At 26.3% G+C, this 19704-nt stretch overlaps 1 protein-coding gene across 3 annotated transcripts; it reads right to left on the reverse strand.

Annotated features, from left to right (window-relative positions):
- Positions 1 to 1965: 1965 nt before the first annotated feature.
- On the reverse strand, positions 1966 to 17989 carry LOC112602235 (UDP-glucose 6-dehydrogenase). Of its 3 annotated transcripts, none has more exons than XM_025350199.1 (10): positions 17691 to 17989; positions 8913 to 9092; positions 8708 to 8845; positions 6197 to 6361; positions 5841 to 6038; positions 5609 to 5756; positions 5404 to 5498; positions 5123 to 5326; positions 2749 to 2904; positions 1966 to 2289 (listed from the first exon to the last, which is right to left on the reverse strand). In XM_025350199.1, the coding sequence occupies exons 2-10, from the start codon at positions 9069 to 9071 to the stop codon at positions 2161 to 2163; spliced, it is 1392 nt and encodes a 463-aa protein (XP_025205984.1). In that variant the 5' UTR covers positions 9072 to 9092; positions 17691 to 17989; the 3' UTR covers positions 1966 to 2160. The 3 variants fall into 3 exon arrangements, with proteins under 3 accessions (XP_025205984.1, XP_025205982.1, XP_025205983.1); XM_025350197.1 differs by having other exon boundaries at positions 8913 to 9100; XM_025350198.1 differs by lacking the exon at positions 17691 to 17989 and adding an exon at positions 17416 to 17659 and having other exon boundaries at positions 8913 to 9100.
- Between the last annotated feature and the right edge of the window lie 1715 nt (positions 17990 to 19704).

The raw sequence follows: 19704 nt of genomic DNA on the forward strand, positions 1-19704 counted from the left end.
GCGCATAACAGAAAACTGTATAGTGACATATCAAAGTATTTGAAAATGGTAAGTACACTTCCATGCAAGTAGACAAATTTAGGTATTACAGTTTTTTAATATTAGTGTATAACTTTCAATATCATATGTTGATAACTTGCCAGGGTCTGGTATATTTTCAATTGTAATATAGTAAATAAACGGTTATAGAATATGTAAGTTTTTACTATAAATTTTCCATAGTCCATATACTAACAGTTATGTCTTAAACTTTTTATAGAATATAGTAAGTAGGTTATTACTTGTTGATAGTTAAAAATTGGAACTCAATAACAAATAAATGATAATTGTACTAACACAAAGTTGTCTGTCCAAGTCTGAATAAATCGTAGGGCATATGTATGTATGATGTGCATAACACTATTTATAATTTTATAGTTATAAAGTATATTATAAGTTCCAAAAATTACATTTTGTTTAACCACATTGAAGAATAAAAATTTGGCGAGCATGCTTGTTGAATCTTCTGATCGCCTCATATATATATAAACATAATAATTCTTTTAATTATTCTACAACTTAGATGTGATTAAACATGTAAAAAAGAATTTACGAATAGCAATTGCTAAGTGATGAGTGTATTTTGTAATATATTAATACGATAAGACAAAAATTCTTTAAAAGGATTGTTATTGTTAGAGATTTAGTGAATCACGGCATAAATCAATGATTACTTTTGCTCTATTTCATCAAATATCCATTTAAAACAAAAAACATTTCTACTTGACGCAATTACGATTAAGTTAATATTCAAATGTAAAATAAAAAATTTTTATTAAACAATTGTTGTTATCATATAAAAACTAGAAGCAATCTACTATTGATTTAACAATGTTATTTCAGACACAATATAACTTTTAAAATATTTAGACTAATATTCAATTTTTTTTGTCATTTGAGTTTTTAAAATTTTATTCATGTAAATATTTCAAAGTTAAAATTGTATCAAAATTTAAATTTTAGTAACTTAGGCTTGAAATTCTATATAATTTAAGCCAATTTTTATTGAACATCATGTACATTAGTGCACGATAATTATCTTCTTTGTCCAATTTACATTGGAAAAAATTAACTTTGAAAACTAATCATGGTCGAGATTTTATGGTTCGGAATCAGAAAATTGTTATCATTAAAAATAAATTATTAATTTATAACTTAATCATAATCTAATTTCTAGAACATAATATTAAAATAATATAAAACAAAATAATAATAATTTTATTCAATTATTGTAAAACCTATACATTTGTCATACAAGGCTCAGTCGCGGAATCTAAAAAATAATGTTCTATGGTCAGATAATCCAGTATACAAGAATATTAATAATTAAATTAAATTAATATTAAACATTATTAATGAGATAACTCAGTATGTTAAGATATAAAATATAATTTTATTACATTTAGTTAGAATTAAATTAAAACAGATAATACTTTTTGTAAATTAATTATTGAGTACAATAAAAAAGGACATAATTTCATGAACTTAAACAAAAATTTATTATTTGCATTAGTCATTAAGTAAAAATTTTCTTTTGACATTTAAAAAAAATTGTATTAAACAATAATAAGGTTTTAAAAAAAAAAATAATACATCAAAATTGGTATACATTATAATTATAATAATAACCTAAATATAAATTAAATATATAATATACTGTTGGTATAGATGTTTGTTAGAATATTTAATAATTATATAAGTACCATATAAAATATTTATCATTAGTAACTTAAAAAATCACCAATATAATTTTTATATTGTGTATATATATATATATATATATATATATAAGTTTTCCAGCATAAAATTAATTTTTTTTTTTTTAATAGCAATAAATAAAAATATTCATCTATCATTAATTATAAAAATTCTAAATACATACAAATATATAAATATATAAATTTTACATCGGTACAATATATCCTGACTACCTTTAATGATTAATTTCTTGTGTTAATAAATTTAAGGTCATGTATAAATTTATTAAATGTTTAAGATTATACAAGTTATAAAATACAAATGTAAAAAAATATAAATATATTTATAGATATTTTCTGGTAGGCAAGAATACCCAACTGATATGGTTGAATGGAAGACAAAATACGCAATCAAATTTAAAAATTAACGTTTTCCAATTGTATGAACTTGAAAACCAATCTTGGCCAAGGTTTCATGGTTCAAAATCTTGCGACCATCAAAAATAAATGCTGGTTTTATCATATGCTTATAAATTTCTTCGTAATCCAAGTTCTAGAATATAATAATATATTATTTGAAAACAAATCTACATAGAGTAGTGTACGCTTAACAGATAATAATAAATATTTCTATAAAATATGTTCCATAACAAATGAATGATCATTTTACATTTTAGAAATGTCATGTGTTATTCTCCGAGTAACCAATAATCAGAATATACAATTACGCGATTTACAAATGTCGAATCCTAAATTTAAAATAGATACCTAAGTAATTAAGTTTAACATAATGGGTATAAAGTGTAATTTAATGATGTATAAATGAAAATAATGGACTTTTTAGATTAAGAAAAAAAGTAGTCTATTTGTATGATAAAATCATAATAAAATGGAGTGAGTACATATACGTTTAGACTATATATACGTATATATATGTACGTATGTTGTTACCTAAGTGGAATTAATTAGATCAATTAATTATAAATAATATAATTTTATCGAAAGAAATTACCACAAATTCGTCCCATTCAGTGCATATTACAATGGCGTGTGTCGATTTTGAAGCTCTGTACGGATTATCGTGAATTTCGATGGAGTTAATAACATTTTCTGGATTATCAGTAACATATGGATGCGTGAGGTCTGTTTTGATTTGTTCTGGTTCCACCTAAGACAACAATTTATTTTAATAAACATATTATGCACCTCACAGATTATCCGATAAACGATACTTGAGTATTTTGTTACAATATTATGCTATTAAACTTATTTAAAAACAAGTTCATTTAATAATTTTTAAATTAAATATATATTTTAAAATTTTTGAAATTATTTGTTATACATTTTCTTTATTACCTAATAATTATTATTATACTAATTTATAATTGTGATTTGTAGATGGCTGATACAAACTACTCTATTCTATAATTATAATTAAAAACTTTCCAAGATTTTGAACAAGCCTCAGTCGCTTTTGTAGAAATGTTCAAATCTGCGATTTAACTGCCCTCGCCTTATAAGTAACAACAATTCCGCAATATCAAACATTGTTCTGGATAGATATTTACTCTCGCACCAGTCACACCACACCAATGAATTTTTAAGGTAAAAAATAAAATGCTCGTGCTAAATGACAACATACACAGGTTATTTCAAGGATAAGCGGATTCTTAATAATCGAATCATCAAACTTTTAAGTCATAAAAATTAATTCTTCGGTAATAAAATTTCTTAATTAAATCTAACAAACACTCACTTTGAAAAGCAACCAAAAATATCCTTTATCACATCGAATTCGTTCCTCCGTCACACCGATAACTCAAAAATCGATCAACGTAGTAAAATCAACGTTTTTGCCGAACATCATGTTACAATGATTAAACCAAATAATATTTGAACAAACTTCCAACACTGCCAAAATTAATAAGTTTAATAATACTTATACACAAACTAGGCAAACCCTTCTGAAATCTTTTCTTTCTACCATTCTATAAGCCTTCTCCCAGTCGTAAACAAAATAATCAAAAAATTACTTCTAAAAATTTTTTTAAAAATTACCGCAGAAAAAAAAATTATCCCTGATTTTCAATTCGGACAAAACACTTCACAATCACTAATTTCACATAGTTGATGATCATTGATCATACATCGCTAGCATTCGAAAACAAAAAGTTTGCATTGGTATTTTTCTTGATATCGAGGAAATTTTTAATCGATTTTGGCATTCTGTCCTACTTTTTAAACTTAAATCGTTCTTGCCCACTTCGTATTACCTACTAATAAAATCCTATCTAAACCAAAAAATATTTGTCATAAAAATTGACTTCTCCTTTTCTAACTCTCAAGTAGTAACTACAGGTGTACCTCAAGGCAGTGATATAGCCTCTTTCCTATTCAATATATTTACCAATTACTTACCTTTAAACAAAAACATTTTATTGGATATATTTGCAGATAACATTGCTATTTTTATTATCGAAAAGGATTCTATCCTGCGAGCAGTCCAAAAAAATCTGTGTTGACACCCGGTTTCATAATTGGAAAATTCAAGTAAAATACTCTCAAATTACTTTCACCACACGCCTTTTTGGGATGATTCCTCCCCAATCTTTATTAATAATACCCAAATATCGTTTTCTACACAAACTACATATCTAGGTCCTGATTTTAAGTACTTGAAAAACGTCTCACTTTCTTAGGCCATTATTCCACTCTAGGGCTTTTCTAAGACCCATGTGGTATTATGGTACTCAACCGTTCAACGCCAAGACGATATAGAAATTCCAATCTATACGCCTTCAATTAATTACCAGAAGCTCCTTGGTACATCACTAATGACTCACTACATAAAGACATTAACATTCCAATTTTAAATAAATTACCTACATTTACCTTTAAAAAAAACACATAAGACTTTCAGTACTCATACAAATCCTATTATCATTCTTCATCTTTCATCCAAACAAATTACAGGTAACCCACAGAGGCAGCTTAAAAAAAACTATTGTAAGGACCTACTCTTTCCCTAAAAACATTATCTACGAGATACTGCTAATGGGCGTTGTCCTCTTTCCGTCATTTAAATATTATTTAACATAGAAATACAGATTGTAAATAAATAAAAAAAATTATAATTAAACATGAATTGAAATAAGTGAAATTTTAATAAAATTTAAGCATACATAGTTTTTTAGGAGTATAGATCCACTTCAAATATAAATAATAATAAGGTAATCATATATTCTGTGAACAATGAAAATATTTATAACCGTAAGTATTTTACATTGGTAGTTAGAAAAAAAACTATAAAATTATCGTCCTCGTCAACTGTTGTTTTTTCCTTTTATAGAATTTCACTCTACACAATTATTGTTCTTTCAACTCACCTTCGGATCATATATATTAAGTTTGGCTCCTTCATCGAGTAATGTCTTAGCAACGTGTATTGCAGGTGACTCACGAGTATCACCTGTGTCTTTTTTAAATGCAAATCCAAACATTGTTATTTTTTTATTAGTAACCGTATTAAACAGTGATTCAATAATTTTATTTGAAAATCGAGATTTTTGATAAACATTCATGTCTAATACCTGTAAATTGAAATAAATTATTTTAATTTTATTTATTCTAATAAAATTAATTAACTTATAAATAAAACAATTATTACTTGTTGCCAATAAACAGCTACTTGTGGAAGATTTAAGCATTCACATATATAAACTAAATTAAGTAAATCTTTTTGAAAACAACTGCCTCCGAAACCTTTAAACATATTTATATTTTCAGGTAAAATGTATCCAATAATTCAAAACAAATTTTTAAGTTTTCAAATAAAATACTAAGAAACAAAAATTCACACAAATAGTATTTACCAACTGATGCTTGTAAAAATTTGGGCCCAATTCTGGAATCAAGACCTATACCTTTAGCCACTTCACTGACATCTGCCCCAGTCGCTTCACATATTACAGACATTGAATTAATACTAGAAATCCGCTGTGCAAGAAATGCATTAGCCGCCTTTGAACATAAAAAAAAGTTGGTAATTATTAATATTATCATATTATATATTTATACCACAAATAAAACACGATTTGAATTTACTAGTTTGGTTAGTTCCGAAGACCAAGTGTTTGTCCTGAGGATTTTTGTTTGGGGTATCCAGTTCAAATAGACTTTACTGAGCTCCTTAAAAGCCCATAGGCCATCGGCGGTCTCTTCGTGTCCTATAAGAACTCTATCTGCGTTTAATAGGTTGTCAACAGCTACGCCTTCAGATAAGAACTCGGGGTTAGATAATACCTATATTAACAAACGTACAGTTATATTGAACAGTTACAAATTTCATTGTGTTGTATTTAAATTTCAGATCGACAATATAAAGCATCTTGATAGTGGATAAACGAATATATTAAATCACCTATTAAATATATTTAAATATAATGTATACATTAACTTACTTGAAATTTTACATTCGGCTTATGGTTAGCACTTAAAATCTTTAATATGCTTTCCGCTGCACGTACTGGCACTGTACTTTTTTCCACTACAATTTTATCACTAGTTGAAACTTGGGCAATAATCCTAGCACAGTTTTCAACGTATGTTAAGTCGGCAGCACGTCCCTATATAATTAATAATTAAAGGTAAATATCAAATTATGTTCAGTTTTTTTACAATTATTGATATCTATCTTTACTTTTATAACAAAAACTTATAAAAATAAATTATTATTTTTATTAATTTTAATTAATACTTTAAATTTATAGTTAATATATACAGGTAAAATTTAAGAAATTCAATAAGCATGACAAATCATTTTTTATTATATATAAATTTTAAATTGCCTAGTCATTTTCTAATGTATCTACCACTTTTTTGCTTAATAATTATGTAAAAAAGAATACGATATATTGAAACTAGATTTTAAATTTATAATAAAATATTCATACTTAATTTATATATTAATATACTTTTAATATATGTAACATATTTACATTAAAATTAAAATCAATTTTATTACTTATTAGCATATTCAAATTCAAATTAAACTTGAGTTGAGATTATAAATAATTTTTCATTTAATTTGCTGACGATCGTTTTTACTCTATAGGACTATAGACTATAAATCTAAAAGGAATAAAGTAATCACTAATCACATTCTCGATTTCAATACATCATTAAAATTTACATTTCATTATCTTATAATCAAAAAGTGCCTACAGTAAATTTATTTTAGGTACTTTATATGTAAATTTAAATTTTATCAATAGATGTTATACATCCATTATATTTTTTATTATTTGATGGTATAATTTTTTATCAAAAACGATCCAACAAAGGAAAGGCTTGTTGGATACTCATTGGCTGCGTTAAGTGTGTATTATAATTATTACTTATCAGTTATTTTGACACTTGTTTTTTATTGTTTTCAAAAATATAATATTATGTAATTAAAGTAAAAAATAGTCTTTCCAAAATCAGTAGTTGTGTAAAATTCTGCAAAAAATTCAAAAATAATTGATAAAGTTACATAATATACCTAGATAATAAAGACGAAACTATAATGTATGATTACATTTTTTTACGACTCTGTATAAAAATGATTCATTCTTTAACTCAAAGGGTGACTTCCAGTAGTAAATTTTATAATTGCTATAATTACCATAACTCTAAAAGTAACTATTTTTCAAAAAAAAAAAAAAAATCAAGCTAAATAAAACTGAAATATTTTACAATATCAGTTTATAACATGATTAGGATATTCTATTATTGCAATTATTCAAATTTGAATGATCGTAGGTACTTAAAATTTACACAAATACTTTTTACGCATAATTTATCTATATAAACCCATTACATATACGAGTTTATATTTATATATTATGTATTATAATATTACCATCTTCTAGAAATAATATAATTTTAAAAATATTTTCATTTTTGGATTTTTGAGTAATTTATAAATCTTTTATTTTTTTTTTTATGTCATTATTTTTTTTCTCAGAAATTAAATTTGGCAGTTGAATATATTATTTCTTAAGCGTTTATCATGCAGTTAAATAATATAAAAATATTAAAAATACACGTTTAACAATTTATTTGATAAGCATTTAACTTAAAACTATGTCAATAGCTTATTTAAAATCTAAAACGATTTCCCTCATTATTGTTATTTTATTATTATTCGAAAATTATTAATGAAATAGTAACTAAACATTTAACCTATTGTTACTTTAATTATCATTTTATATACAAAAATATTTGTGTATATTTAACTAAATGTTGTCTCTTTTTTGTGAAAACTGATAACTTTTTTTTCTCAAAAAGTTTAAAATTTAAATTTAAAATTCATCATAATTATTTTATTACTGCATTTTAAAAATATTAAAAATACATAGGTACAATTCTTTTTAAAACATTTAGTGTCCAGATTTTTATGAACTCAAAAAAGTACTTCGAAAAAAAATAACTACTTTTTTGATTATTATGTTACAATTCAAAACATAAATCTTAGGAATTTGCAGATTTTCAATCACATACATAATCATTTTCTGTTTACAATTATATTTTAAAAATATATAAATTAATTTTAAGCTTTTTATACCACAAACTTTTTATTTCAATCTACGATTGAGGTACTAACTTATAAGTTAATCATAATATATTAAATATTAATACATAGTTTTAAACGATATTTTTATTAATTCAACTGTTCAATATTTTGTACACTAATGTTACTAAAATAAAATCATTCACTAATAATAATACACATAAATATGGATTATAAAAAATCCTAACATCCTAGAGGCTGATACACTGTATCGGTACAAAATCTTTTTTAAATCATTGAATTCAAATTTATATATATTCAATACTATAACTGACACGTTGGTAAAACTTTTATAATACAGCAGATTATACACTTAGACCTATTTGTATTTTTACTGATAAATATACACGTTACTTACTTTGCCTACTCCAAATGTCTTTGTAGGAGTATTTACAGATATAAAAATTAAATCTGCTTCTTGGATTGATTCTTCGATGTTTGTAGAAAAAAACAAATTTACATTTCTTTGTTTCTTTACAATTTGATCCAGTCCGGGCTAAAAATGAAATTATTAAGAGTATAAATAAAAAAAATGTAAAATATAACTTGATATTTTAAATCACTTCATAGATGGGCAATTTTTCTGAGTTCCACTGAGATATACGTTGAGCACTTATATCTACAACCGTGACTTTTATATGTGGACACTGCATAGCTATTACACTGCATGTTGGCCCACCAACATATCCAGCACCTATACAGCATATTTTTGTGACCGCCATACTCTAACAATTTATGTCAACCTGTTAAACTTTAAACAATTGCCTTAAATTAAGACACGAACGTCACTTTTCATAAATAATTAATATAATAAAATATTTAAAAAGAAAAGAAAATAATAACAATAAAATGAAACTTAAAAAATTTAAAAATTGTTTTAATTTTTCATTTGTGCAATATGGTATGTTATATTACATAGATATTGTTTGTTTAGACTGAAATAATGTCGAAGCATTTTCCAGTTTTGGTACATTTAATATTTTTAAATAGTCACCTGTGTACACCAACCATAATGTCAGCCTTTATAATTTATTGAGTTATTATAATATATTTCATAAATAAAAATTTCAAAATCGTAAATGAGGTTTTTATACAAATATTTTACTTATTTACTATTTCGTTTGCTTGATACATGCGTGATAGTATGATATACATTTTATAATGAAGGTAATTTAAAAGTATAAATAAATCAAAGGTTGCATTTTCTTGTCATCACCCTTCAGAAAACTGTAACTAAATTGTGTGTTAATAAATTAAAAATTAAAAATTATTTAATTATGTTTTCTGATTGTTTACAAATCTAGTATTTTTTGTTTAACGTAGTAAACATCGAGCGTTTTATGTTGTAAGATACCTAACCTATAACTTATCTCATTTAAACCTCAATTTTAAGTTGATTCGACATTTGTTTTTTAATAAGCAATATATGAACACAAAATATAAATAAACGTAATAATTTATAACCTTAAAGATGTAATATAAAAAATAGTTCCTAGAAGTTCACATTTAAAAAAAAAAACAGATGAATAGGGTTACGAAAATTTGATATTTTTAAACTAATTAATTATTATTTAAAGATTCTATATTGCATTTTTTATTATTGTTCAATATTATATAAGACTTAAGTAACTGAGTCGACAGCTAATACTTGTAGATTGATTTTTTAAAATACTTATTAGATAACTCGTCAAGTATACATCCTCGTCAGTTGACATGTGTCGCTATGTGGATTTACACAATATACTACAAAACTGTATTAATAATTTAATTTTATTTATACAATATATCAGTGGTTCTATAATATCTACTGTCGTGCAGCAACAACGTACCTATGTATTATATATATATATTATATAAATCTGTACGGAAATGAAAATAGATAAAATAATTAAATGTTTTAGTTTATAAATTATTAGTGATTACTTATTAGTATTTTGTATCACTTATGCTATAAAATTATGTCGCTTATTATTTCTATTATAATGTAGTATATAAGACAAGTAGAAAATTATATGTAATTATTAGAACTTTCTAGAAGAGCATACTAAATAATTTATGAGTAGGTATACTTATACTTTTATAAAAATAATATTTACTTACATGAATTCTAAATATGATTAATCATGACGAATATACATTTAAAAATTTTCAGAAAAATAATGATGATGCAATTTATTAATTAAATAATAATTATTTATAAAAATAAACACGACCTAAACAAATTTAGTTATCTATAAAGACGTTAGCATTAAATGTTTACTAAACACTATTTTTGTAAATCAGATACAAAGCATGTACGATTATGATACATAATATATTATATATATATTGTACATAACGTAAAGCTTGAAAATTACAAAAGGTAAAATGAATAAAATATGCATGCGAGTATATTATAGGTATAACTGTATAAGGTACACATGAAAATTAGTTACACATTAGCAGATAAATCTATAAAATATTTTGTTTTTATAGTAATAACTATGATATTAAGTAATGAAATAGTAGGAATAGTGATTGTCGGTTGAACTAAAATAAATTTTACGTTATGGCGTATATTATTAGTGCGTCAAATCATAACAAAAACTCATCACGTCATTATCAAAAGGTTTTGTTATACTGGAAAAATAGCTCTGTTTGTTTGTTTGTTTATAGAAACGTTTAGAAAACAAAAATACTTATATTTATAATTGAGTATAAAATACATAGATAATGCAAGAAAATTTTTTAAAAAATATTAAATATTCATAAAAAATAAAAACGTATAAAAATTAAGAAATAGGTAGGTAAATGCATTTTTTTTTCCTAAATTTTTTAAAATTGGAAATAATATTTTTTCAACATTCATTTTTATTAAAAGCTTCGTGAAATGTATTTTTACAGTAAGTGTACGTGTTGTAGGTATTTAATAACTTAAGTTTATACTTGAATGAAAAGATCTTCCAATGAAGGCACTTTAGCGTAAGTGAATGACAATAATATGAATTTAAAAGTATAGAATAGATTTCTAACTTAGTCTTCTTTAAATCGAGAATATGTAGAAAAATATATAACTCCTATTATAACTTTCAACTTCCGAACTCTATATAATATAACAATATAACACACAGAAATTTATTAATTTTTTTATACAAGAAATTTTCATTTACATATATTTCAATAATCAAAATATCACCTAGAACACAAGCATTGCAACAATGTACTTTTAAATTGTATGCTATAAAAAAATCACAACATAATATAATGATAAATGCCATATTATACACTGTTATTTATTTATTTATAAATTAGTATTATAAGTGCATAAATCAGTCTGGATTTATTTGTCAATAAGTGTACACGTCAATTTGTTCGCGTCCTGTTCTCTACAGTCACAGGCGATTTTGTCTACTCGATATTCACCAAATTAATTCCGCGGCTCACACATACGTTTGTTATGAAACTAGCAGAAAACAAGCTAAAAAAATACCTTAACAATAAAATTCAAAACATTATTGATTTATTCTCTACGTCTATTTGTCCAAGATCAGATGATAAAATACTAAATAAAACTTTCAAGTTTCTAAACCGTAAGGTACACCATTTTTTACCAGTCGATAAAAATGCATTGTTTTTCAATAGTAATACCGTTATCTATGAAAAACAATTTAAAAATTTTAAGACTTTTGCAATTTTAAAAATATTATCCAATATCTGAAACAGTGGATTTGATCGTTGCTGTATGCCTTCTTGTAGTGGCCGCAACATATTATATTATGATGGGGTATGTATAGACATGTGAGTAATCCGGTAATATGATAACAGGGCTCAGAAAATAAATGTTCGTAGTACTTAACATTTATAAAGAATATAGTTTCATACATGCATTATTACAGAATGTGTATAATAGCATGGTATATGTAGGATGAGTGGTATAATAGATAGCCGGCAGGATTTAGTTTACAACAAATTTTTTGGGATTTCATCGTCCTCATTGCCACTAATTTAAATGAAAGAGATTCCCCATATCAAATATTTTGTCCATGCAGTTCACGCCTGTCAAAGATTGTAATTAAGAATTTACATTATTTAACGCTTAGCTTTAGTATTTTAGATAATCCAACTCAACTTAACCATACAACTATATATGCATGTTACAAATATTTAGAAAAAATAATGCCATTGCTGTTTTTTTATGAACCTAAACACAAAAGTAACAATGTTGTTATTAATACTTCAAAACTTTTATTCTATTTTTTGTTTCAATAGAAAATCACTCAAAACAAACTATGTTCTTCAATGTAACTGCCTACTGGCTCGTATATATTAATCGTCAAAACCTCGATGCGTCAAGTGTTGGATAAGAGCACTTGTACAACTAAGCTCAGGGGTCCACATAACATCGAGTAGTACATTAAAGATGAACTATGTATAAATACGCTCACCTCGAACGCTAAGCGATAAAAAAAAAATGGTAAAATATCTTTCTTCCTTTTTTTTTGCCTCTTAACCTTGACTCATGAGCATGCTTAGGAACCCCTGAGATACTATCTACTGTAATTAAATATAAACCGATTTCTCAGCTGTACTTATAAAATAATACTATAAATAAATCAATTAATTAAACAACTAACGTTCATATTAAATTAAATATGTTTACATTCAACTATAAATATTTTTTTATATACTATTATAACTTTCATGCAGACAAGGTAAATGTATGTATAATAAGTTTATAAATGTATAATTTACCCTCAAGACGTTTAATGCCTTTTGAATGAATAGCTTTTAATTAAATAAATAATATATCATATAATTTTATTATAGTAATGATGACTATTAGAAAACATTAATAGGTAGGTACTATATACTACATTGTACTATATTATATTATTGATGCCAGATGGAATTGTCATACATTAATCGATAAATTATACAAACTGTATAAAATATAATATAAAGGTAAAGGAAGAAAAAGTATTATTTTTACAACAATATTTTATCATAACAAAATAAAACCTAATATTTTTTCTATTTTATTTGATTTAATAAAACTTATTAAATTAATTAACATTACAGATAAATGTATAAGTGTTAATGTTAGGTAATGAAAAATTAAATATTAATTTTAAATAACAATATTTGTGGGCATTTAGGGTAAGAAAGAATTATAATAATTGAAGATTACCTCTAAATTCAACTAAAAAACTAATTATACGTGTCTTATAGACATAAATATTTATAAAAATTCCATTCTAATAAATATAAATACTTAAACCGTGAAAACTGAAATAATTTTTAAAAAGTAAGGCTTATGGTAAAACTATTCGTGGATATGAATAAAATCTACACGAATAATTGATATTATAGTGAAATTATAATAGGTATAAGTAGTATAAATGATTACGAATTATGAAGGTATAGGTATTACATTTTTTAAATGATTTCTGATTTCAAAAATGTTATAAACGTTTGGTAGATTATTGTACTTATTTGTTAATCGATTATAAATTAAATTAATTTAAAAATTAAAATAAATATTTATCAGCAGTCAAGTACAATTTGATCTGTGGCTTAATAAAAATGTACTTGTTAAATAGTTTTAGTGACTTAATTAAATTAATTAGTTAGTATCACAATTTCTAGACTCAGTAGACTCCCGACTACTTAGATAATATACCATAAAGAAAACTACAGACCTATTTATTTATGAACTTTTCTGATCTTCCGATAGATGATCACAGGCCACAGCTGATATACAGTGTAGCTAATGTTTATGTACAAACTGCATACTATAATAGTGTCTTTAATGGAATGTGAAGAATGAAGAACTACAAAAATATATAAATGTACAAGTTTTAGATGTAGTAGAGTTACAGAAGTATACAACCACATAATGATATTTATTATTATTATTATTATTATTACTACTTATTACGTATTTTAAATTTAAATTAACTTTTTGATCAACATTTTCGTTCATTTGGTTCACGTTGAGCAATTCTAAATCTTTAAATGAAAAATACTATATAATATACTGTAGCCTGAAGGTATTAACCAAAATATTTGTATTACTAAATTTTAACAAATTTCTAGGTAACCATCATACTTATACTACGATTATGCGATATATTTTAGAAGGTACGTGTTTATTTACATATTAAAGAAAAAAATAATGATTTCTATGAAATATAAATATGCATGTTTTATATTTTTCATACAGCAGTAAATTTGTATGTATTATTATGGTTATAAATACAACTAAGTACAGTTTATTTTAGATACCAGTTGATTTTCAGTTAATACAAATTATTTGCATTAAATTATGTAAAACGCGATCCTGACAAATACAACTGGATCATAATATATAGGTACTATTGTGTAAAATCTTAATATACCTAAATAAGAGTAATAATAATATACCGGTATTTTATTATTATAAAAAAGTGTGCTATGTTTAAAAAAGTTTGAAAACTACTGATTTAGAAAAATTGGACGAGTTGCTTAAAAATGTATATGATAAAATATTATAATGCTAAGGTTTTAAAATAGCTATTTTATAATAGGTTTATATTCCAGAAATTTTCAATAATAAGAATCCACTATAAACATTATGTACCTAGGTATATAATTATTTACTACAATCACTTTTCCTGTATTTCTATTACAAGACGTCTTCTATTATCGTGAACGATATATTTCTATTCCTAATAATGGTTTATACTTTATACTTTTATAGTAATATAAACATATATATTATATTTCATATTATACGTTACAGGTGTATAAATAAATAATATTATAATAAAATTGTATTGTACAATTATACATATAGGTATAATATGTTAATTACCAACTACTTCCTGATAAATGACAAATGACAATAATGTATGTACTTAAAAGTATTTACAATGTAGAAAATCCGAGCGTTAAATTCAAAAATCATAATAAGGCTTCGTGAATAAACAGCGAAACTAAATATAAAATACATTTTTTGCAAAGTTTTTGTTATGTTGTGCTATTATAATGTATTAAAAACTAGTTGTACATCAACGTTATTGATTCATAATGAATATAATGACACATCTTAAGGTACTTAATCACCCGAGGAATGCAAACGTTTTTAATAATATATTTAGTTATTTCTATCGGTTTTAAGAAAACATCGAAAACCGTGGTGTCATCGTCGTCAAACCAGCACACCGGTTGGTGAATAATTTTTATGACGTAATGATAATTTAGTAACACGATCCATTCGTCGAGCGAACTGGACGAGCTAGATCCGCGTGAACGGGACAAAAATCACACGTGTAACCGTGTAGACTGTATAGGATTATAACGCATCGAAATACACGCATATTATGTATAATTTATCTTAATATAAACTCTCGTGGATTGTGATGAATCACGTTACAGCAATAAATTGAATATTATAAATAAATGATTATTTTGACTAACGCCACTGCTCAAAAAATCGCTATATATATGTATAATATAATATATATATATATAGGTATCACATACTATTATATTGTGCTTTAATCTTTATAATATTTACAAGTGCCTTTACTTGTAACAAGCTGATGCCTATTCATAAGTGCGTGGCATTACACATGCGACATACTCGTAATATCAAGACCTAGACAACACTCGATATTCTGTATTATGCTGTTAAGTGGTTCATGGCCCACACAACTGAGTCAATAACAACGGTGCTCGTGGGCATCTCGTACAAACTCCCGAGTCTTGCAACATTCATAATTTTGCCTTTTTTGAAATTTGGAGAATTCACTGAAAAGTCAACACTCGGCGTTAGTGTTGTGGTGAGCAATTTTAATTAAAGGGGCTAAATATATTTTATCCATCCACCCGTTCACCAATACCCACTCACAACTGATGTATACCAAAATTGTCATATGTAAAACATACAAATTGGGTAAAAAAAAATATATTTTTATCAGGTAGAAATTTGTGTTTCTCTACAAAATTAAAAGTACCAAAATACTATTTATATAAATTTTGTTTTGAAATGCATCAATAACGATGTTAGCATACCTTATAAAAACTAAACATTTTTAAATTTTGACGTGACATTTTGAAATGAAATCAAATAATAATTCGATTTTTAATTTATTATTATTAGCCATTAAGTAGACAGTATAATAATATAGTTTAAAAAATAAGGATTTAAAGTATGTATACACAAAGATTTTAATTTAATATCACCTTTAACAATATTTAAGCGAAAGCTTCTTTAACACGTCTCGTGTAAAAAAAACAAAAATATATAAGCTCTTGGTTTATAATATTTAAGTGTATATACATTCCACACATTACACAAATAACAACTGATTAAAAATATAATAATAATAAATAAAATAATAATGTGAAAGTATGCAGATAAAATTTTAGTATATATTATTATTTAAAGTTTAAACAACAATTATTTTTGTAGCACTAAAGATGTAAAAGCATATTTATTCAAAATTTCTTTTGGATTCAAAAATTAGAACTATATCCTCTTCACAGAATAATAATATGAGACTTATAAATCTGCTTTGCTTTATAATGGATCTAAGTCGAGTTTTAATTAATTTTACCTCTGAGAACGATCTCTCACTTACAACAGATGTTGTAGGAATAGTGCATAAATATTTATATGCTAAAATTCTTAAGTTCATAATTTTGAAACAATACATTTTACAAATCTACCATTACAACCACTATCTTCAAAACCCTACGGAACCGCGGCTCAAAAAAAACTTCCTCACTACGCCACTGTTCGATGTGGTATAAATGTGTATTAGATACGTATTTTTTACTAGGATCGTTAATTCTCTACAGCAGCAGGTACACGTAAGTAATTCTCTCGTCTTGTAGCAACAGAACCTGCACCATTTCCGAACGACGTACTTACTATACTTATTACTTATCATCGAGGTACTCGTGTACTACGTTACTGTACAAACATCGATTAGAACAGTTATTTAAAACCAGAACTTAAGTGGTAGTTTTTATAATCAATTTAGAACCTGAGCCTAAATAATAAATGTCTAAATTATTATGTAACCTACATAATATACATACACAACAACGAGCAACTGCCGCTGAACAGGGCGAAATAATACCAAAAACAATAGACTACATCTGAGGACGATTTTCGTGGGGATTTCGCCACGGGAGGGTAACAAAAACGTTTGACCGCGACAAGTCTATCATAATAACACACCCAGAACGGTATAAGGCACCTATGGCCGGTGTATCGGTCGTATTCACACACGTGCGTAAGGTGTAACTCGAAACAATATCCGGACGGCATACACGCGTACTATAAATAACATTACACTCGGGCAAATCATTACCGTGGGACGTGGATGATGATATCCACTCGTCTTGGACCGGCGGCGTGATAACGTCGCTGACTGACACACAGTGATAAGCAGCCGGCGTGTAACAACACGGCAGTGCAGCAGGGCAGACCGTCGTGCGTTCTATCGATCTATACGGCGTGCGCGCGCGCACACACACACACACACACACACACACGCACACACAAACACTCGATAAACACGATCGGACACGGTAACACGAACGGATCAACGGACACGCACACAGTGGTACGGTCGGCGGCGACACGGTCGTTGCGACTTGCGACGTAGCATACCGAGTCGACGGAGGTACACGAGCTGATCCGGCGGCGGCGGCGGCGGCGGCTGACGTGGCGGAGCGTTGCCCAGGCTACACCGTGTTGATGTTTGTGGTGGGGTGGGAGGGGTCGGTCTTTCGGCCGTTGACGCGTACCGGTCGCCGCCGTCACACTGTCAGTGGCCACGCTGCCCGTGTCGTAAGTCGTAGTCGTCTGGCGTTTTCTCGTGTTTGACTGGAGCGTCTCTAACGCTGTGATATTATTATTATTATTATTATTATTATTATGACGTTATTCTTACTCTGTGGTCATATCTTAAACGGCTTAAACCAATACGAGAAATAGAAAAAAATCACAACTACTATTGCTGTTGCTACCATACGAACAAATAAAATAAATTATAATATATTATGTTACACGCATTTTATTGTTATAACTTGTAACCAGAGCTTGCAAACATTATATTTAACAAAAAAAACGATTGAAATTTGTAAACGTAATTATAACGGAAAACGATAAACATAAATAATCAAATATCGCAAAACGTTATATATATATATAATATATGATATCATTAAAAGAAATAATTTATTTCCAATTATTTAATAGTTATAAATTATAAAATATGTTAAAAATTTTAATTCTAAACAACGATAAACGCAAAAGTTGAATAACGTTTAAATTCTGAGTAACGATAAGCCTAAAATTTGTATAACGTTTTAATTGTAAATAACGAATAACAAAATATTTTTTTTTCAAATGCAAGCCCTGCTTGTAACAGTATTATACGAATCATATTGTACTAGGACCTACGTAGACTGGTTAAGATAATAATTATAATATGATCATCAACGATAATTGCGACGCGACGGTAGTCCAATGCCATAGTGACAAGGATTTCGGTTGATCTGCGTTACGTATTATGCTAATTAATTATACCTACCATGAATCGTGGTATACATTAATGTGCGGCATTTCGACCGTTCACGGTTATTGCCTTTAAGTTCCGGATCAGTGACGCAAACTGCAGGTATTTGGAGATTACACTTGCAACCCCCAACAAACATTGGGGTTTGAAACAAATATATATCTTTCCGTGAATTTTAAATAGCAGAACAAATCATCTAATAGAAGTTATCGTATATTTTAGCGAATTGCAAAAGCAGAATTAAAAATGTAAATAACGGGTCATTAGAAGTTAACGATAATAATAGCTTATAATCACATGGACTATAAGATATAAATTATAAGTATAGGTATATCATTTTCCATTTTTAAAACTATATATTATAAAGCAGCGTTTCTTAGACTGTGTTCCGTGGAGCTTAGGTAATTTTTTCAAAATGTATATAATTATTATTATTTTTAATTTTATTTTGGCATATTTTTTAAATTTTATACCGTAAACACATTGTCATTATCAATATGAAATAATAATAATTTTTATTACAAATAATTCTAAAAAAAAGTAGAGGTTCCACGATGAAAGTGAACATCAAAAAGGGTTCCACGGATGAAAATGTTTAAGAAACGCTGTTATAAAGATACATACATTTATTTTTATATCTTAGTATGTGATGAATATATGGATACATTTTCATTATAGCGTCACAATCACGACTAAATGTTGACCACGTCTTATATTTCGAACGATGTTAATACTAGACGGGTAAAACGTATTGAAACAATTACTGATAACTAATTAGTAATTACACACAAGTTTACCAATA

This window comes from Melanaphis sacchari, unplaced genomic scaffold (assembly GCF_002803265.2).
Source record: "Melanaphis sacchari strain LSU unplaced genomic scaffold, SCAv2.0 Contig85_pilon_pilon, whole genome shotgun sequence".
Taxonomy (NCBI): domain Eukaryota; kingdom Metazoa; phylum Arthropoda; class Insecta; order Hemiptera; family Aphididae; genus Melanaphis; species Melanaphis sacchari.